Source organism: Rhea americana, unplaced genomic scaffold (assembly GCF_003343005.1).
Source record: "Rhea americana isolate MKP2758 unplaced genomic scaffold, rheAme1 scaffold_55, whole genome shotgun sequence".
NCBI classification, from domain to species: Eukaryota; Metazoa; Chordata; class Aves; order Rheiformes; family Rheidae; genus Rhea; species Rhea americana.
The window spans coordinates 2,257,546-2,280,105 of NW_028186701.1; the positions used below are offsets into that span (position 1 = coordinate 2,257,546).

Consider the following 22,560-nt stretch of genomic DNA (forward strand, 5'->3'; position numbering starts at 1 on the left):
GTAAAGTGTGTCAGAGAGGAAGTTAAAATCGCTTCTCAGTAGGATATTGTTAGTGTAAAATATCTGATTTATTTGGGTCACTTTTTGAATACTGCAGCTTGTAAACACAGTGGGGAATCTGTCTGTCATTGATCCAAAGCAATGGGTACTAATGGCATAATACAGTGGTACTCAATAACCTTTTATCATGGGCTGCTTTGTCATGTGGAGACTTAACTGAGGGCAGAGAAATACATTTTAACCAAAAAAGAAGTGCTATAAATTTCCATCTGTCCATTTTTAAAAGTTCGGTTTAAGAGCTGTCATATTCTTTCTTGATATTTTTTGCATGGATTATCATACAAAATAGTAGGAGAGTTATCTTGCATAGTAGTGCAAACATGAAGATAAATGTAGGCAAATTTTCCCAAGCATTCTAAGGACAAGCTAAAGGAGATTGCTGTCAGGGCTTGAGGAGCGCTACCATATTATGGTACTCTGAAATGCGTTATTTCTCCCTTCACACAAATGCCTTGTATATTTATGAAAAACCCAGTAAACACAAAAGGGAAACATCTACATTGTGTAGTTTTAAAATTTGTGCAGTACCTGCAAACCTTTGTCAAGATTTTATTTCAGGTAACATCCCTGTACATCAGATGAGTCCTTGTAAGTCAGTGTGGGCAGATATCCTGAGATGTGTTACTTCAGACCAGCACAAAAACCAGTGTGGTGCCATATCCTGACCCCAGGCTCCTCGTTGCTGTGGCTGCAGTTCTTCAAGGGGCATAATCTGTTTGCCCGCAGCTCTGATCTAGCAAGGCAATCTTAGTGCCTAAGTTTTCCTTAAAAACTAACCAGTGTGGTGGAAAAACAGGCTATGACTTCATTTATACTTTTTCTCCTGGGAGCAAATTAGTAAGAAAACCAGTGCCGAAGGGTGCCATTTGGGTAATCTTGATTTAGGTTTGATAATAGAGTATAGGGAGTTTTGTGTTCTCTTCCTGAACAACCACTTAGGAGCTATCAACAGTATAATTCTCAACTACTCTTTTCATATATATGCATGGGTTCATTTTGTGTTCATTGTCTGTAAGAAGCTAGATTCCAGTCTCAGTTAAAATAGATGTACAGTCAAAGAAAAACTCCGTTGTCTAAAAAATCCTTCCCAAAAAGGAGACAGCTATGACATTTTAAATAGAAATAATGGAGTATGTTATAGCTATTGGGACTCTGTTATCTCCATTTTTCCATTATTTGCATTTGTTAGCAATGTACCCTTTTAACACTGAAAACTGGCAGCACCTCCCAAATGCTGTAAAAAGCTGTTGTAGAAAAAATGTTGATAATACTTCGTGTAATTTAAAACTTACATTGGGCCCTGAGATACAGTTTTACAGGGGTATAAAAATTGATCTCTCTCTGCTTTATGAAAAAAACAGTGTTTTTGAATAATTGCTGCATATCCTCATGGTATGAAAAGAAAAGAGGCAAAAAGCCAAGAGATTTTGTCCTTTGGTAAGTACTGTAAGGTTTCTGTGCTATGAAAGTAAGTGAGAGTATTACTGTTGATTTCAGCAAGTGCGAGACAAAGCTCAAACTGTCCTAAGCACATTATTGCCATTATAAAATAAAGCAATATAAAAAATAGTTAAGGAAGGCTGTCAGCCCATTCATTCATTAGTCTTTCTATAACAAATCATGAAACTAGAGATGCAGACAGACTTGGTAACATTTATGAATATGGGTTTTGGACCTGCACTGGAAGAATTTACTCACCTTAGTCTGGGAAACTTTGCATAAACCAGGAGGCAGAAATGAATCCCTTATTCTTAGAAATTTTAACAGTTTTGTACACATGAATGACTTAGAGCCTGGAAATGTTATTTCTAAAGAGAGTTTTCAAAAAATGTATCAGATAAGAAGTCTCCATATCTGATGTTGCTTGATGGAATTGAGGCAGTTTCATGATCCAGGATTTTAGGAAATCTCAGAGAAATGGCTGACTAGGTTTCTTTTGCAAAGCACTTTTCTTCTTCTTTTTTTTTTTTTTAATGAAAATGATATTACAGTTGATTTTGTGCTAGAAATTGGTGCATGATGCCTATTTCTGTACACATGTGATTATCTAGCTTCTCAGGTTTTGATTTTTTAGTTTACATTGTCTGTTTTATTATTTTATACTTTTTTTAGTTTAATATAAGTAGGGAAAAATTCATTTTACATGTTTTTGTATTTTGGAAAATGCACTTTGCATCAAGGGAAATATGAAGCATGGGAACCATGGAATAGCTAAGGACCGAGATAAAAGGCATGAACAATATTGTGCAATAACATTTTCGTAGAACTTTGGACTAAAAGCAATGCCTTCCAAAACAATCACTGCAGTTTTCTATACAGAGATATTTGCACATATTAATAATATACCATATGGTTAGCTTAGCACTATGAATATAACACACGAGCCTACCAGATGCAATATTCTCTCTGGAGCAGAATATTTCCTTGGAATATCCTGCTCTTTTTTGACACTTCAGTTTTAACTTTTTCTATAACTTGATCTGAAAATGATGACCAGCTTGAAATCTATATAACTTGAAGGCTTTATCGGTAAAGCCCAGCAGAGTTATATTTCTCTGTGGCTATGATGTTGAAACCTAGTGAAAAATCAATTTTTTCTTTTGCTGAATGGTATATTTGAAGCATTTAAAAAAGGTGAATGAGTGTGCTGAGGGTCTGTCATTCTCGAAGTATTTTCTTATGCAGCATGTGTAGGTACATCTGCCAGTTAGCCCTGAGAGGCTGCGTGTGTTTGATGCATTGGATGTTGTGTCAGCAGGAAGGAGAAAAAGAAGAGATGAGGTATATCAGAAAGAAAGTTGATAGCAAATGGTGTTTTGAACATCCCGTATCCCCCAGTGTAATATATTATGGAAATAATGATTCTGACAAGTGATGCCTCTTTGTAACTTGAAGTGATACTGTAGGGATTATACATGCTCGGGTCATTCTGAACTGGGTACTTAGTTGTCTAGAAATGCTCTAAGAAGTGTCTTCATTGCAAATATCTTTGTTACAGAACCTGTGGTAAGAACTAGATTACCGAAGAAGGGGAAAAAAGAAGATTTTATTTTTATTATTATTATTATTTATCTGGCAATGGCATAAAAAGTGGCATTTTTTGTTTGGATCTATTTTTACTGATGTATCTTTTACTTTGATTTAGTACCATATTTTACTTTTGTACTTAGGATGGATTGTATGCTTTAACTCATTTTCAAGCTCACTCAAACGTAGCTGTTACAAAAACATAAATCAGTTGTTAGTTAATTAACACAGGAAGGCAGTGAGAAGTGGTCTATAGTCTTAAAAAGAGGAGTCAGAAAGCCAAAGCAAGTAAACATGTGAATACAAAACAGGCTGTAATAAAAGATGCCGAGAGTATATGGAGAAAATGATTATACTAGAATAAAGAACAAAATGTTCCTGACATGTACACTCTCCCTAATCATAGATCAAGAAATACGACCAAAAAGGCAAGATAACAGTAGTTTTTTATATTTAGCCTCTAACATCAATATGATTGCTCTCATTTATGATGATTTCTTTAAAGCAGCAATAGGCTGATGTACCTTGCCAGAGGAGGACACTCTGGCTTCAGCCCATTTGATGATTCTCTTCTTCCCCTGACATATGTCAGGGCTCAAAGTGTGAGACAAAATAAGGCTCGATAACTTGCTGCGTTTTAGGAATATCATCCAATATGGGGCTTATATGCAACATTATTCTCCTCAGAGCCCTAAAGGAAGATCCAGACTCAAGGTCAGAATGATCAATATATCAGTCTGTGTGGTTGGGCTCTCTTCTGCCTCATGTGGGTTCTTCTTCCTCTGAAAGCCTTTTTAACTGAGGAAAAAAAAAAGAAGAAAAACAACAACAAAACCCTTTTCTTTTAATCCGATCATTCTTAAAAGAAAACAAAAATAGTAATTAGCAGGAAACATGATTCACTTATTCAAGATAGCTTTACACACTACCTTGCAATGTCAATAAATCACTGAGATTTTATTTTTCTTTGAATTTTCTGAAGAAGTGGAATTTTCCTTTTTGTGGTATACTTAGTACAGATGTTCAGTGGGAATGGTATGGAATATGTCACTTCCTCTGCTAACATCTTCCCTCTTCTCTGTTCCTCTTTGTCTGCATCCCTGTTTTTTCCCCACATAAGCCAAGTTAACTAATTCCAAAGGAAGTGAGTTTATTTTGCTTCACTGCTTAAAAGAAAAATAAGTGTTATGACCAATAGAATGAAATAAATTTGGTATGCTAAAACAAAAGACAATGAATGTTGAGAACAATTTCCAGTGACCTAAGTAGTATAAAATTTTTTCAAGTAAGTATAAACATTAACAATTTTGGACATATAAAAAACTAAAATTAACAGTTTGAAAACATTTATCTGGATGATACAGAACATGATGCATGAAACATAATGACCTGTCTGAAATTCAGCCAGGATGCTGTGCTGCACATTTAGACAAAGACAACTAGTTAATCATAGCAAAGAACATTAGACGGAGTAAATTGGTTTGCTGCTGCATTCCAGACTCTTAGCTACAAAAAAGAATATATTCCACTAATTAAAGAGTAGAAATGCTAAAAGCTTTTAGAAAGAGAATGCAAGAGAGAGAGAGAGATCCTGGATTTAGAGCGCTATATCTACTCATGAGGGTTGCATGATGCAGTGTTTTGATTTTCTCATTTAGGCAGCCTGTGTTAAGGTGTGTTCAACTTTGATTATATAGACATATTATATGACATAATAGTTTGTAATGAATGTTATCAGACATGGTTTGTATTTTTAATTTCCACAGATTCTTGGAGCTTCTAACGAAATGTAAATACATTCAGCTTTAAAAACTACACAAATATACAATTAAAAAGAAAAAAAAGGCCAGGATAGGAACTTCACAATTAAAATAAGTTAACAATCAAATTTTAAATGTCTTGGGGGATTATTATGCTGGTTGTGTTGTACAAATTTTTGCTTTTTCATTGTGTTTATATCCTTAATTCTACATAATGTTCACTCTAGATGTTTTATTTCTTTATTCTTTAAATTAAATAGAGGAAAGTGGGTGTACATAAGAATATTAGAATAGTAATTACTCTAATTAGACTTGAAGTGAATGGTAAAAGAGAAAGTCAAGTTCACCTACTTGTTGCAGCAAAGTGTTGTTCAGCAAAGGAATCTGTGTCGGTGGATTTGTAGTTCTAATGAAATCAATGGGATAAGAATTCTTTTTTATCTGAAGATTTTACATCATTTTACACAGTGAAAGTTGTATATGTAGTTCTGAAATAAGGCTATTCTTTTTTTTCTCTGGAAAATGATTTACATTTTTCAGAATGTTTGTTCAAATTTGTGAATTCTTGACTGGAAAGAGATATAAGTACATTTATATCTAATTTTTGTTTTCTTTCCTGTCTATGGATCTCTGTGATTCATGTCTCTGAACCTGCTCTCTGAATAAGATCAAGTTTCTAAACAGATAAATGTGAATTTTACTTTAACTGGAGGAGAATGAGGATCAGATCCTCTCTTTGTATCTTTTGCATGAGCACCCTTGAAATTAACTGAATTATTTCCACTGAATTGAAGGAGAAAAAGACTAAGTCCTGCTTGGTTCCARTCCCATAGCTCTTTTTTGATCAGCTAAACTTTTACAGCATATATGTATGCAGTGCRTATGTTTGAAGAAACATGTGATGTTGGGACTCCTTTGGAAGAACCTGTCAGTCGAAAACCTGTCATCTTTTCTTTTCATTAACTGTGAGATAACTTGATCAAGAAAGCTACCTTTTCAAACACTCATGTTTAATCACGTTATTTATTAACCCTATTTAAATGAGAGTGAGTGGCTCTAYAATGTGTGTACGCTTTTGATTATTGTTATTATTTCAATAAGCCCCTATCTGTGAGTGACGTATATTGGGAAACTCAGTGTGTACGTTTGCATGTACGCACGTATGTGTATCTGTGTAGACGGAGTGGAGTGGGACAGTCACTGCTTTCTTTCCTAAGAACTGCTTAGGTTTTCTCAGACTTTCAAAAAATAACAAGGCCAAATATGGAAATTTCAGCTCTAAAAGAGAGTTCTAGAAAGGTTTGAATGAATGAAAAGGTTTTTAGTCCCTAACAATGTTGTTTTCACTGCCAAGTCATGCCGTAATAAAATAATACAGTAGATTATTTTTAAGCAGAATTGCAAACAGCTATATGAACTCAACCTAATATGTGATTTTGTTTCATATACCTTATTTGTTTTTACAAATGATTCAGAAACATATGCAATAAATATTTAGATTTGTAATTTAACACAAAATTAATCTAAAATCGACCTTCCTAGCTTAATTAGAATTCATTTGCTTAATTGCCATTCCTATCCCATAAATCCTAGTTTTTCACTAACTTGAACAATGCCACTTTTTGCTGTTTGCACTGTAATTTGCTTTCTATTATAGTTTATGAACAGTAATAAGGTCCTGCTTGAATATTCATTAGTTGTTGAATTGTGAGCTTTGAAAAGGTGCTTTCTTTTACCTTAATGAAAGTAGCTCAGCATGGGGTGGATCAGTAATGACATTTGATTTTAGGGATTCAACAAATTTGCTTATTATTTATTGACACATCTTGTCCAAACAGCTCCCTCGCAAGTTAGTGGGGTAATGAAAGAGAGAGTGCTTCAGAGGAGTGTGGAGCTTTCCTGGCAGGAACCAGAACATCCCAATGGAGTCATTACTGAATATGAAATCAAGTATTATGAGAAAGTAAGTGCTAAGATTATCTGTAATGTACAACAATGTRCTCTTTGCTCACTAAATTGTGGAGCAGTGTTACAGCCATAACAGTCCTGTCATCTATCTTGCCTGCTGTGATCTCTTCAAAGCCACAGTGATTTTGCTTATTTGTAATAATCATCTATTAACTATTTCTTGCAATCATTATAGTTATTATATGTTCCATATATTGTATTTTAGTATCCAAAAAAAAGACATATCCACTTTAAATTACTTTTTTCTTTCCTCTCTTGATTTTTCTGTTATTAAATTTGACAGTGGAAATTTTAACATGAGGCATCATTTTCCTGTCTCTTCTGCATTGTTTTTAAAGCTTTTTCCATTTCCTTTTGTGTCAGTATAACCCCAGTCCTGAGATAAGACATCAAATAGAGTTCTTGACTGCATTTGGTATTTCCTTATGAGTTGGGCAGCTCAGACTTATGTCTGAAAACTTCCAAAACGCTTCCTACAGTTTCAGCTGATAAATATTCCTTGTTTGCCCTCTGAAAAACTCCGAGCAATGTGAGATTTATTTTTCACTTGTTCTCTCAACACAATAATGCATTGAAGGCTGCTTCTCAATAGTTGATGAAGTGATCTCTATTTTTGGTAGAGTGAAATTGCAATCTTATTGATGTCAGTTGGAGTTTTGCCATTCACTTCAGTATGTCTGGGGCTTCATTCTTGATAACTTTGAAGTATTCTAGAATAAATAAAAAAAAAATCTGACAGGCATATAAGTAAGGCCATATGCTACCGTAAGCTGATTCAAAATGGGATAAAGGCAGGTTTTGCAGCTACATGTTTGTCTTGGGACCTGGAGTAAGTGTTGCTCCTCCAGATTCCCTGAGCAATGTCTGCAGCATGCAAAGTACTCCTATCTTTTTTATGAAACAGTCTGGGAGAAGAAGAAGGCAATATATATATATATATATATATATATATATATATATTAAATATAAAGAAATGAACATAAGCACTCCTTTGTGATCTCTTGTGAAGATATTTTATCTCTGAAAACAAAGTAATAATATTTCCATGTCAGAAAAGAGTCAAAAAAGAGAAAAGAGTATGTCACCTACTAGGTAACATATAATTAGGTAAATTCGGACCAGACTGGATCTAATATCAAGCGTCACATCTAATTTTCAGGGCTGAATTACAAAAAATATATTTATCAAAAGATCTTTATGTGATTTGGAAAGAGAATAAAATGTTTATTTGTTGATGCTGTGCCCCAGTTTTAAATTAGTAAGTTTAATGACTCCTGTGACAAAACTTACAAGATATGTAAAGATAGCTACAAATCTTTTTAAAGGAATTATTCTATTTTTGCAGGAAATTTATCTCCCTTGAGTGTGTGTATACACATACGCACAGCTAAATCCAAATATGAAAAGAAAGTTTACATATTTACCAAAGGCCAAACTATTCTCTCAGGAAAAAAAAAAAAATCCAACTTTTTCATTTCTATAAGCATAGTACTTTTTTGTCTGCTAAAGAAAATGAAGTATTTAAATAGCTGGTAGAAAATAACTTAAAAATGATGAAAGAAACTTTTTATATATGTTAATTTTTAGAATGTAGATTTTATTATTATTACATAATAATTATATTATTTTTGTCTGTATATTTTTGTTACTTTAAATAAATGACAGAATTTCATTGCCCATTTCCTTTGTTTGCAAAGCACAAGAACTAGTATTAGACTTCCCTTGTAAGGGAAGCAAATCTAACAATATTGTATGTACTACAGTCTAATTAATAGAAGAGGACTCATTGTACTCATTGTACTCATTCTACAAGTACTTACAGAACTTTATAAACAGAWTTTTATACTTTTAATTCAGAGAAATAACTTTTATATAAATACTTATATGTCTGCCTTCCTTGCAAAATAATGTAGTATTGAAAAGTACTTTTCAAGCTTCTTGCTCAGAATGTTCATTCCCTTAAAAAAAAAAGACCTGAACTCTCTTTTAGAGCCAAAATCAAATCAAACATCTTTGTGGTTCCGAAATATTCTGATAAGTGTTTCTTTACTTCTCTTTTCTGGCTAGGACTGGAACTGAAACTGCCAGAAATCTCCAAAGGAAGCCTGTCGTATGAGATTTCTAGCTTAGGTTATTTTTCTTTCTTTGTTATTTATTTATTTTGAATWGAAGAATTGTTGGCAATTCGGACAAGTCTCATTTATGCATCAAAACTCAAACACTGAAATTCCACTGGGGCTTGCAATCCTGAACCTATAGTGCTATTTACTGTTTGCTTACACTTGTTTCCCATCTCTCAAGTGTTCCTGTTCTATCCCACATACCAACATACATTCCACCATGGTCTTCGCTTACAGATGATTTAAATCTTCGTAGAGAAGATATGAAAAAATATTGCTACCCAGGCTGACAGGCTTGCTCAAATGACAGAACAGGCAAAGCTCRGGAGAAGCCATTACTGCAGCTTAGAGAAGAAATTTGATATGTTGTATGGAGCACTGTACTTCAGCAAAAGGCTTTGCTGCTACGCTGAATGCAAAGGGGAAGGTTTTCCATCATTTTAAGCTGGCAAAGTGCTATTGAAATCAGTTACAGATTTATTCCTTCCCTCTCTATCCGTCTCATTAGCAGTGCCTCGAACGGCTCACGCTTGCATTGGGATCCTGTGATGCATTCAGACGGTTGGTTCATTCATCTCTTCTGCCCTTCGAATCAGGGGTGCATATGCCACTGAAAATCAACAGGGCTGCACATATCTACACTGAAGGATAATTTGAACCAGTAAATTTGATGAACAAGTAGAGCTGTTTCAGTATCGTAGTGGTCTGTGATACAGCTTTTGTAACATTTGAAAGTGAGTTATTACCCAGAGGATTTGTAGTCGTACAGCTTCAAAATTTGGGGGATTACGTCGTCAACTTCTTTCCCTGAGTTTTACTTGATGCCATAGAGTCAAAACTTGAGAAAAGACTAGGAGCCAGAGAAAAGACTAAGTGTTTTTGCAAAGTTAAAGAGCAGAATTCAGGCAGTATCCAGTCTGTTTTACACTGGCACCGTGATAACTTTTGCAAGATGTTAGAAGGGARAGTAAGGGCAAGTATGCTGACCATGACAGAACAGACTTCCCTGCCACTGAACTGTTTAGATCCCGCAGCTGTCCTGGGAAAGCTATGGTCAACCTATTTTTCCATCAAAATTTGACAGAATGTAATCAAAGCCCCCCAAAACACACATTTTATGCCTGGATGTTTTATAACTGACAACATGAGCATCCTGTTTAAATTTTATGTTGCTTTAAGGACCCCTCGTTGCAGTGACGGTGTTTTGTAATACTCCTCAGAGTGTGCTTTTTTTTGTGTTGGGGGAAAAAAGCATTCAGCAAATTGAAATAACTACCCAGACCAGTTGTCTGTTGCTAATCGGCAATCATGATAAAATCTGACCTGTAAATGTCATTTAATCTTTTGCCTTATTGTTTCCAGGATCAAAGAGAAAGGACCTATTCAACGGTGAAAACAAAGTCCACTTCAGCTTCTATTAATAACCTAAAACCAGGAACAGTATATGTTTTCCAGATTCGTGCTTTTACTGCTGCTGGTTATGGAAATTATAGTCCCAGACTGGACGTTGCTACACTAGAAGAAGCCACAGGTAAACACTTAGATTTACAGGCAATTAATATTTTCACTAGAAGCGGTAAATAAAAAAGGGAGGAGTCGTAAGTAATATTATTAAAACTAGAAAGAATTGCAAATATGCTAAATAAATATTTTGATTTGGTTGAACTGTCCATCCAAGTTCTGTGTGAAAATGGATTTTTGTTGCTGTATTTTGAAGAATGAGGTTCAATTAATTGTTTTGCTATAGAACTACTAATTATACTCTTGTAATTAGACAGAAAAGATTTGTGACATATCAGGTTCTTCCTCTCTAATGTCTTCCTAACACAAAGCAAATAATTTTTTCGCTTGAATACACACCTCTTCCTCCCCACCTGAGAAGTGACTAATGATGAGATAAGTGACTCCACTAGATTCTTCAGCAGCTGAGGAGAGGCTGGAAGAGGAGATTTCAGCCCACAAAGGCATCTCTAGGTCATTTTTTTCCCTGTTTGATTTTCTAAAAAAAAAAAATATATATAAAGTTTTGTTTATGGTGTATGTCTTTTCTGTACATCCAGTCTTGGTTTCTTTTGAGCTCATTGGCCAGTTTCATTTCTGTTTGGGAAAGAAACAGAGGTTTCAAAGATACAAAGTCTCTTTAAGGCTTATGTTGCAAACTATAGAAAAACACCCTATTAAATCCTTCATAATGGAAAAAATGATGTATAAATTTGGTCAGTATGATACATTAGAGAAAGCTCACACGRCTGTGACATTGTTATCTCAGCAGTGGGATAACATTTCCTGAGAGCTTGTTCTTTGATGCTAAAACATATCCTTATTTGTCTAAAAATCACCTTGGTACCTTCCCCTGCCCCCCACTGACCACGCAGTTACATGCTTGCATAGTTACAGAGAAATTTCCACATTTTGGGCCTTAAGAAACTCCTGGGTCACCGAGACTTGACAGCCRTGAGCTCACTCGCCCGAACGGCCCGTGTCCCTGGCAGCTTCACGGCTCTGTCGCAGACCTAAAATTTGGTTACTCTGTTTTGGGTCACTTGCTTCAGATTGACCTTGCTAGGAGCAGGTYAGCCAGTTTGGAGCTGGGAATACACAGCCTGCGGGATCAAAGACCATAGACTGCCAAGTCTGGTCTCTGTGCTTTATGTGGAATATCTAAGGCACAGATACAGGCTGTAATGTCTTATTAATTACGGTCAGGTGCTGCATGAACAGTTGGTGGATATTCTTAAGACAYGGTAGGTCTTAACCTTCCTTCCACACAGACTATAAAAAGCTATTAATAATGAATAATAACACATCAAATAGTGATAATTGAAATAGTAATTATGATAATAGCAGCAATAAAATATTAATAATAATATTATTCACTCTGTGTCTGATAGTATGCTTTTCAGCCATAGATTTCCACTTTACAAAGGAAGTCAGTAGCAATATCCCCATTTTCTACAAGGGAAGCMCATTTTCTAAGATGGGAAACTGATACAGACTGAAGTATTTTCTTATTTTGATTAGATTTTCTGGCAAACAAATGAAAAGTCTGGCATAATCTGTCATATACTTCTCACAATTAGCTGATTTATTGTCCATAGTGATTTACGTTTAGCTGACCAAAATGTTTCCCACACATTTCCTTAATTACTRGAGTATCCTTTATACGCAGAATATAAGCATACCGGTAACCACTAATATTAGTAAAGATAATGTCTGGGGTAAACAGTTTCAACTGGAGTTTGATCAGTATATGGAAGATTAGGAAACTGGAATAAATACATCACTGGCCATGTTTATGTACCCTTTCTGTGACTCAGGTAACAAAAATTACATAATATAAAATAGAGATATACTAGGCCAGCATGTACAACAGATTTTTTCTCTTATCACAGGTTAGCTTTGTGTTTTGACATACTCTGTAACATGTTCTCTGCTGATGAAAGAAAACTAAAAAGTGGCGTGTTTTCCACTTTCTTGRGAGGACACTCTATCATATAATTCCCATAAAAGATAAGCAAAATATTTTCTGTATATATTTTTCAGAAACAATTAAAATATTCATAGAAAAAAAAGTAAATTCAATTAAATTATTTTAGATTTTTTTTCTTGCAAGTGAGTATATTTTATTGGTGGTTTTATCATATCTTGCAAGCTCATTGCATTAGGCTTTTGTTAACATTTGAAAGGAAGTCTGTGCATCATTTTTAAGCAATATTCTCCCTGTGAAGTACTGTAAAGGTGAACAGTAAATCAATGTTATATTACAGCAGTGAGGAGACATTGGCTCCTCATTATTCCGGTGATTTCTGATTGTAGCTTTTAAAGATGTCGAAGTATTTTAAAAGTATATAGCGAGAGTGCCCCACCATCACTGTCAGGTAGACATGTTGCCTATCTGAATTTCTCCAAGCACTTTAACTATTTAGTGTCTTTTGGTTAGTGGTGTTGATTGAATAGAGTTTATATATTATGCTAAAGCTTTTGCATTGTGATTGAAATTGTATGGCCGCTTTGCAATTTTTAATATATATTAAAAATATATATATATACACACATGAGAATTGTTGGACATCACATATGCATTTATGTAAATATTTCAAAATTAGTACAGTTAAAAAATAATTAATGCAAGATATTTATATTGTCTGTTGTRTTTTTCACAGACCAAAGTACATGAATCACTGTAATTCTTTTGTTGGTTAGTAAAGACAGAAGTTCCTCAGGGAAAACACGTAAATCTAAAGAATATCACTTAAGTGATAATTTTCTCTTTTGATTCATCAAATTATTTCAAAAATATATTACATCAATTTTAGCCAGGGGATCTAAAGACGCTTCTGTGCTTTTTATTTTTCCAAAAAAGTATGAGGATATATATTGTGTTTTAGATACTAAACAAAGTAAACATCAAGAATAATTGAATGCATCCAACTTAAAAATGCTGATGACTTATTTAAATCAGAATTTCAATGTAAAAACAATTGTGAAATTGTTAGTTTTCAGACAAGACTGTATATATACAAAGCATAGAGCTAAAACATTTCTATGACAAGCTCTCTTGGGACACACAGATTTCAGGAGTGCTCTCAGCAATTTTGCTGAATGACAGAAAGCTCTCCTAGATGTCTTCAGTCATGGCAAGACATGTGGTACCTGATCTCAGAATAGTGTAACATAATCTTTGAATCGTCTAAAAAATTTGATAGGGAGTTAAGCACTTGTTAAATTCCTCACTATTAAATGAAAAGGATTCAGCACAATCTGGAGTGAAGAAGACTTTGATTTTAGTCAAGTGCCATGTGTCACTAAMTAAGCAAGGTTGAAGTAATATGCAAATGCAAAAATTATTTCTAATATCTAAAGTAAACGATACTACTACAAATCTTTATAGAAGACAGAATAAAAGAAACTAATGTTTTGTTTACGTRAATCTATATTTTATTGACATTTTCATGGTGTACTTTGTCAAGATTTATCTTCTGTAAATTATACATTTTAGATTGCTTGCATGAAAGAATGTTGCTGGACAAGCAGCACAGCTTTTATAGCTAATCTCCATTTTTGAATGCTCCAGATGTGTTTAGATATACATTCGCAATCCCTCCAATGGTATACAGAGAAGGTAGTCTTGACTCCCCCGAGTAAAGCATTGCCTCATTACTTTGCCTATACAGATGTCACTATGTTACGTTGGGTGTCAGCTTTAGTTGACTACCTAAGTAGCAATTCCTCATCTCTTGCCCTCTAAATTGTGGTGTAGYTTAAGCCAATATAAGAGCAGACTTTCCTATCCTGTTGCTGTCCCCTACCACCACCACTGTATGAACACTAGTGACAGGTAACTATGCCATGGAGCCACTGAAAAATCTTTCTGAAAGACCTGAAAATCTTTCCTCTAAGGCTACTCTAGCATCTTTATTTCTGCCAAACCATAGCAATCATGTCWAAAGTTGGGTTCTGAATCCCACTTAAACCAACTAACAGCTTGAGTTTGTCCCACAGAAGGGAGAAGCAGCCCAGAGCTAGTACATGAACAAAAGTAGGTGTCTTAGACTGCTATCACTGAATTGTCCTAGGTCTTTATCAAAACAGACCCACAATCCAACCTTTCTCTCACAAAGATATAAAAATACCTAACACATCACATCCCACCTATCTTACCAGCTGGCTGCTGTACCATGCTCACAACATTTTCCAGAGCCCAGATGACATCCTCGGCCTGCTTCCAGAATGTGCCAGTATCCAAAATCTGTGAGGTAGCTATGCAAAACAACCCACTCACATATGTCAACCTCTGTGCACTCAACTTGGCTGCTAGATAAGGTGACAAGCTGGAGTGGGTCTGTTATTCTGGACTGTTAGGTAGATGCATCTTCGCACACTCATCATGCCTCTTCTCGACTTCTGAATGAGGTTTGCACTGAGATTCAAAGAAGGAATGGAACAGTTTTTAGAAAATGCTGTTTTATATGTAAATCTGATATTCCCATATTTAGGGGTCTCCAGTTTGATGGGCTGAGAATGATTCAGGGACTGAGTGGTATCCCTCATACCCTTACACTCTTGCACGAGATTCTGATCACTAATTTTCTACAAGTTCCATAAAGAGGGTATATGTAGGCCTGTAGTAGGATCCAGGTGACCCAAGTATCTCAAAAACTTATAGATAACTCAAAGGTAAGCTTTCTTTTTCATGTACTCAAGATTAAAGRCCAGTATGAGTAATGAGGTCCTCCTCAGCAGCATTTGGCAGWATATAGAAAAACTATAAAGTTTCCTTAGGAAATAAAATTGGGAAGGGGGAGAAGGGAGAAGTTTAAGAGGGAATTTCCCCTCAAGGCAGAATATTCTGTGTCTTTGTAGCATATCAAGGGGTTTGTTACATTTTTCAGGGAACCAGCTGGTACAGGTCAGAGTCAGTGACAAAATAAATCAGGTTGATTGGCTCACTTCTCCCCAGACAGGGCAAAGAAAGTACTGTTTTGTTTGTTTCTATGGGAACCTTTGAAATCTGCAACAGGAACCTGATTCTGTGGAATTCATAAAATTCTCATGTAGACATTCCTATTTAGTTAACATTACCAGGAATTAACCTGATTAACATACCATCTAAAATTTAGTTAATTAACTTAGTTTTTTTCACTTTGCTTTTATCTCTCTGCTGCTTCCTAATGACTCACTTCTGCAGTACCGTTTTTTTTCAGCATCACTGCTGTCTGCTCCTTGATTCTCAGTCTCTTAGGCTAGATCCTCACTGTTATAGATCAGTATAGCTCCACAGAGTTCAGCAGAGCTGTTCTCATTTAATGTAACTTAGTATATGCCTGCCCATATTAGATGATGGGCAAACAATATGTTTAACAAATTTTGAGGTTTCTCAGGCTAAGTATTTACATGCACAGTTTATATTAATCTGACATGCATRCATTTTCATATATTAATAACATTGACATAATTGAATAAGAAAAGTTATAATGTGTGAATTTTTAGTATGTAAATCCCTTGAAACATGGAAAATTTCTTGTAAATGTGCAAGCATCTTTTCATTGCTAATGGAAACAAATGATAAGTAATAATAGCAATTTACAATGATTAAAAGCAAGAGATAGAAATATGTTAACTATGAAATCTGTGCACACAGGGATCCTCTAATATGCTAAAAATAGTTAATGTTTCATCTTATACTTCTTGTAGCTAAGATACTGTTTTATAGGGATACAATCAAAGTCAAATCAACTGGTTTTAGGGATGAGGCCTTGTGGATATCTTTCTATCCCCCTTTTATAGGAATATATTGGTGAAACAGTAGGAGGAAGTGAAGTTTACTCGTGCTGGCTTTCACATGCTGGCTCTACCACCTTGACCATCATAACTGCTTTTTATTCCCTACAGATGATCATTAACTCATCCATCATTTGGGGGAATTTCTCAGATATGTCTTTCTTTRGCTTCATTAACATCTGTTTAATAGTTTCAGGCAACAGAAAAGGTAAACCAACAATCTGCAATTCACCAAGATTAATTTACCTTTGACTGCTCCTTTATATGGAAATATTTTTCAGCTAATCTTTATTCCTTGCTGTTTTTGTAGCCACAGCTGTTTCCAGTGAACAGAATCCTGTTATTATCATAGCTGTGGTTGCTGTGGCAGGAACCATCATTCTGGTCTTCATGGTCTTTGGATTCATCATTGGGAGAAGGTACTGCACCTCGTGTAGGTATAAGCCTATCTGACCCCATTGGTGTGGACACTTCAGACATAGCCTAGTCTGGGATGGCAATTTCCAAAACTAAAATGGAAATGACATTTAATCATGATAATATCCATTTAGAGCTTATCAAGTATATTCAGTTAGTCTGCTTACTGTGGCAAGGCATACTTAAATTAAGATATTCTTTTTGTCCTATATAAACATACAGTAGAAAGAACCCTTAGCAGATTCTCTTCCTGGGCTCCTCAAAGCTCCAGTTTCTGTTCAGTTTCTCTCACATGGAGAAGACTGACACTTTATCTGATCAGCCTTTAAATGACATTGCATTCAAGAAAAAGAGGCACAGCAGTAAGTTTAAGAATACCTTCATGTAAAACAGCATTCCACTTTCAAGTTCGTTAATCCTGTGTTTTATCCATTGAAGTATTTCAGAAGAATTAGTTTTCTTTCAGGACCTGTCCCAACTGGTATTTGATACAGAAGCCTTTTGATTACAACTGTTCATGGTTTATTTAAAACTTTCCTGTTGAGAGAATTATAGTTTAAACTCTTAAAGGGCCAATAGAAGTTAGGTGCTCGGTGAACTTCAGATGTGAGGAAGTAAATCATTATTTACCAGTAAAACTGGCCTCTTTTCTTTTCAGGCATTGTGGCTATAGCAAAGCTGATCAAGAAGGAGATGAAGAACTTTACTTTCATTGTAAGTGTTTTGCCTTTTTTTCCCCCTTTCAGGAATTCCCAACTCTATTGTAAGAGACTGGTATTGGCAGTAGCACAGACAATATTAAAACAGCATTCCACGAAAGAAAAAGTCATAAGAAATTCAAAACGCTGTGATTTAGCAAGTGAGAAGTTTAAAATTGTAAAAATATGACCTACACAAAAATAGCGCAAATTAGAATCAACACTACTTACACTGGAAGTTTATTTCTATACATCTGTATTCTCTGTTATTCTCTCACTGTTATTCTCATTTTGCGTTTTTTTTCCCTTTAATTGCTTCTGGATACATGTTTCACACCTCCCTAATGATCCCTCTGAGGTGCAGTAATTGAGAGGTCCTTGGCTAAGTAAGGTCTTTACCTCCAGCAAACTTTGGATTAAGAAAATGAGGGTCATTCTGTCACTCCAGTAATGAAAGTGTTCTACTCAAAAACTGTTTTCTGCAACTATGAATACTGTAGCATTGATATTTACAGAATATGCTATTCTTAAAAAAAATACTTAATATGAAAAGAAAGCTCAGCTATTTAATTACTATCCTCAGTTCTAGAATCAGTTGCCCAGTACTGAGGAATAATACCCATAGTCTCTCCTTTCTAAACAATAGTTACTATCTCAGCTTATACCAGAACCCTGGGAAACTTCAGTAAAATAGATCTATCTTGGGTAAATCAGAATTTAAAATTTAAGGGGAGAGGAGGTCTTTTGCACTAAGAAAGAACAAATTGTTAGAGGTTTACAGAAAAATTTTGTTTCAGATGCTTTCTTTTTTTAACCCTTCTTCATTTCAGTTGTAATATCATTTTGAGATGGAAAATTAAAAATATTCTAAATTGTTTTAGAATCAGTTATCTAGTCAGGAAATATGATAGAACTAGTTGCAAAAAGTTTTTAGACATTGTAAATTTCAAAATCAAATAATAGAATTAAATTGAATAGAGCTCTGACCAAAAAAAAAAAAAAAAAAAAAAAAAAAAAAAAAAAAAAAAAAAAAAAAAAAAAAAAAAAAAAAAAAAAAAAAACAGATTTCCAGTATTCTCCCATACATAATAAATCTAATATCAATACTATTTGCCACTTAGTCATGCTATGCTGTTTTCAGCCTTTGTCTACCAATCATTACAGTTATAGTTTAAATCTATCTGAATTGTTTATGAAAGTAATATGGTTTATCTTRTTTTACATTTGTTAAAATCATAAGCTATCATCAGATGTAATATCACATAGAGAATGAAGTAGCCACTAAACATGAACTTTTAGCATCTTCTTAATACACAGCTCTCTAAACTAGTAATTCTACCCAATGCTCCAGTCAAAATCAGATCAAGTTTTCTGTTTCACCTTTCTGCCCTGGCAAAACCAGTTCAACCTGAATCTGCTCATGCTCCCTGAATCTGGGTGTGTTGCTACTTAAATCATTTCTTTTAAACGCAGAGAATATTAAACTAAATAGTGACATCATTGCAGCTTTAGTCAATCAATATATAAGCTGTGCAAAAAAGGTGGAAAATAGCAATGGGATAAGAATTATTTGTCATGTCATTTACAGTGCAGCTGATTTTAAAGAATTCATCAAAAATCTGATGTTACTTAAACGTTGCTATTCTGGGAGCAGTGGATTTGAAATTTGCCTCTCATAGATGTGTTATAAGCTTTTCACATCTTCAGAAGAGCTATTGCTTTCACTTTTTAAATCCCCATTACGTCCTTGAAGGAAAAGATCGGTCGTGTATTCTTGTATTGCAGTATATAAACAAAAAGGAAAAACTTGCTGGATAATTCTTTTCCCGATGCATTATTTGTGGACATTTTTGTTTCAGTGAAAGTACAAATGTATTAATATGAAAGCTAAGACTTAATGTTTAGCAGTTGATTCAGAAATACTGAGTCTTTATATGTGTTTATTTCTCCTATTTTGCTTTCTTTCAAGAAATCTGGTTATACAGAAAATCAATCAGAACAGTTAATACACATAGCCCTTTTAAAACCATGGCACCAAATATCAAAAAAGTCACTTTTTACCCAGCCATTTCTTCATCATCTGTTGATTGAAAGTATAGTATTTAATTTTGTTTGATAACCATACACAGAATGAGATGAAGTAGAGTGCTGTGGTCACCAGCTTGATCACAGTGCTATAGTCACCGATTTGATGTCCTTTCACTCCATAACATCTAGATAATTCTTTTATATGCTGAGACATCAGGTTAGACTTTCATAAAAACTTACAACTAACCATTTAACTAGATTTTAAAGCATTTAATAGAATACCAAATCTTTTATTTCAGTGCCCTCAACTCTCCATGGCCCCAAGAGCTACATTTAAAGATATAAATACAATGAAGGCGTTTAGTCAAGCAATTCTGATTTACATTTTGTTTCCTCCTACCGTTTTCTTCTAACAATGTCTTCAATTCCATGCCAGCACTATTTCATGTTGGTATGCCAAGATAGCTTTGGCCTGTCAAAATGTTTTATGACAGCTTGAATAAAGAACCATCAGAGGCCCATTGGAGATTCACACAGTTACCTCCAATCCAGGGCTCTTATCACAAACACAGGAGGATGGCTCATTCTCTGTCTCCCTGCCTGAAAGCACTGTAATAGCAGCTTAACCTATTGTTTTCTTCTATTCTCCTCTGGTTCTTTTTGATTTAAATAAATAAATACTTATCATTTTAAATATTTAAAGCATTATCAGTACAATTTTGTAGATACGTAATACARCAGACAATAACATCTGGGCAAAATCATGAATAATTTTTTGTGGATGTAATTTCATTTGGTTCCTCAAATAAGTTTTCTAACTTTTTACTTCTTACAATGTTTTTTGTCAGTAATACCATCTGAAAAATAAATACATGATTACTAAGCCATTTTTCAATATATTTTCAAATTTAAATGCTTTATGTTCAATAGATTACAAAGCAACCATAAATTATTTATGTTTTGYATTGCCTTGCTCCAATTCTTGTATTTCAGTACATCAATTAGCATAGGAACATTTTTGCTTTTTTTCGTATTGAGATTTAATTCAAAGATTTAATTAAAAGCTAAGAYTGTAATGCTTGTGAGCCAGATTTACTTCATAAAAAAATATTTGGTCTTAATAGAGTTTTAGGKTTGTTCTACTTTCACCAGAAGTTCTGAACAAGAAGGGTTAATAATTTTGTTGAACCAGCAGCAAACTAAGGGGAAAACTATACACTATCCAGAAGTCTATGCTGCTGCCTCCGTTATACCAAGCATTATATGGAAAAAAGAGAGCAGAAATCAAGATTCTGTGTATTATTCACTTAGATGCTTGAGCAAGGGAATAATTGTCCCATAAAGTCCATCTGACCTTCCTGTGCCTTTACAAATTGACTACAAGTGTCTCCCATGTTCATATTCTAGTGTAGGAGATGCACCTAGCAGCATAAATTCTAAAAGTTACGAATAGTTTAGCTTTACTCTTGCTACAGTCTGTAAATAATATTGCATTCAGTAGTTTAAGCAAAATGAAATTGGTGGAGGAGCTCTTTAAATCCCTCTCAAAGACAAGGATAATGTAAAGAAAGGCTGTTTGCTCAAGCAGGGAAAAGAAGATATGTTCTTACACAAGAAAGAAATCTACACCTCCCCTACTGCTCTTAGAGTCCCCTCTGCCTTGTTTTCACTCCTGCTCAACCACGGCATTTTATCCATCGAAGCCTGTTTAATATTTATTACATTTTCCACTTCAAGGTGGAGTTGCAGATGCTAATGTTAGCCCYGTTGAGAGGTGCGATTGTGCATTTGTGTGGGTGTGCTTGCAGACGATGCCTAAAACTAAAGTTGCCTCCGAAAGCTGTTGTGACCGGGGYGGTGTGGAAGCAGGCTCGCTCTTCCGCGGAGCGCTCTGCATAATGGAAATCCCGGGCTGACTGCACAATAAGTGCCTTTGCTTCATCACAGTCATGCTTTCTTACATCATTACAGTTAAATTTCCAGGCACCAAAACCTACATTGACCCTGAAACCTATGAGGACCCAAATAGAGCCGTCCATCAGTTCGCCAAGGAGCTAGATGCCTCTTGTATTAAAATTGAGCGTGTGATTGGTGCAGGTAAGGCTGCTGGGGCTTCCTTATTCATCCGTTCCATTTAGCCGGGATCGAAACTCATACATCATAATGACAGGCAAATAATTATACCTCAAGTACAGAAGAATTTTTTGCATTTACCGGAGTGGTTAAGAGCAATGAAGCTGCGCTCACTTCTAAAAATGCAAAAGGCAAGTAGACAAACAGAAAAAAACAAGTAAATGAGGAGGCTTGCTTGGCATTGAAGGCTTGTGGGTTTCTAATTCTGTATCTGGTTTTAAAAATATAAAACATTTTTTTTTGGGGGGGGGAAGTAGTTTTTCTGACTGCTATTTGCTGTTGGAGTAAAGGTGTTAGGTGTCAGTGCAACTTCTGCTCTCTTTCTTATTTTAAGATAGTTCTTTGGCCTCTGAATTTTTCCTCATATGAGTAAGGAAAACTGGCTACAGTACAAAATCTTACATAGAGACTAAGAAGGTCTTGTTTCTGTATAACAAAATCTTCCCTGAGGCTATTTTTTTTCTTCCATCATTTTTCTTTTTGATATTTTATGAATACAAAAAGTTATTGTTTTACTTCTCATGACTGATTGTAATTGCACTGGCATTACATTGCTTTTCTTCCTCCTGAACTGTCTACCACCTACTTAAACCATGGTGTTCATGCTCTAAAAAGGCAGTTTCATTTGTTTGCATTAATAAGATATGTGACATTTTTATTGCACTACTTGATGTAGTGAAATTAAGTTTCTGTGGGTAAGAAAAATATCAAATACTTTGGATTCCTGGAGGAAATGTTCTTTTGCTTTCCTGTTGTTTTATAAAAGTATTAATAGAATACTTTTAAAATCACCCTGTAGTTTAGCATGCACTGTAAATTATATACTGCAGTATTATTTAAAAAGAGAAGGAATGGCTCTAAAATATTATAGTTTAAGCTGTAAAAAAGTCTTTACACTTAGAATTCACAATGCCCCTTTAAAGTAACCTCATTCATGTTGAATCACGTCTTAATCGAGAGGCAGTACCACTGAAATTAACATTGTTCAAGTATATTATTACTTGAGATGAGTAAGAGTGTAAGAATCCAGCTCTTTGAAACTAGTCATGTTTGGGATGTAAAAAATGG

General features: G+C 34.8%; 1 protein-coding gene across 1 annotated transcript in view; it reads left to right on the plus strand.

Moving 5' to 3' along the window:
* EPHA7 (EPH receptor A7) overlaps window positions 1-22,560 on the plus strand; it is a 136,795-nt gene that overhangs the window by 96,793 nt on the left and 17,442 nt on the right. The window contains exons 4-8 of the mRNA XM_085318700.1: window positions 6,686-6,810; window positions 10,298-10,466; window positions 16,527-16,635; window positions 17,292-17,347; window positions 21,331-21,456. Of these exons, the coding sequence (XP_085174826.1) occupies window positions 6,686-6,810; window positions 10,298-10,466; window positions 16,527-16,635; window positions 17,292-17,347; window positions 21,331-21,456 (585 nt within the window). The remainder of the gene's footprint in view (window positions 1-6,685; window positions 6,811-10,297; window positions 10,467-16,526; window positions 16,636-17,291; window positions 17,348-21,330; window positions 21,457-22,560) is intronic.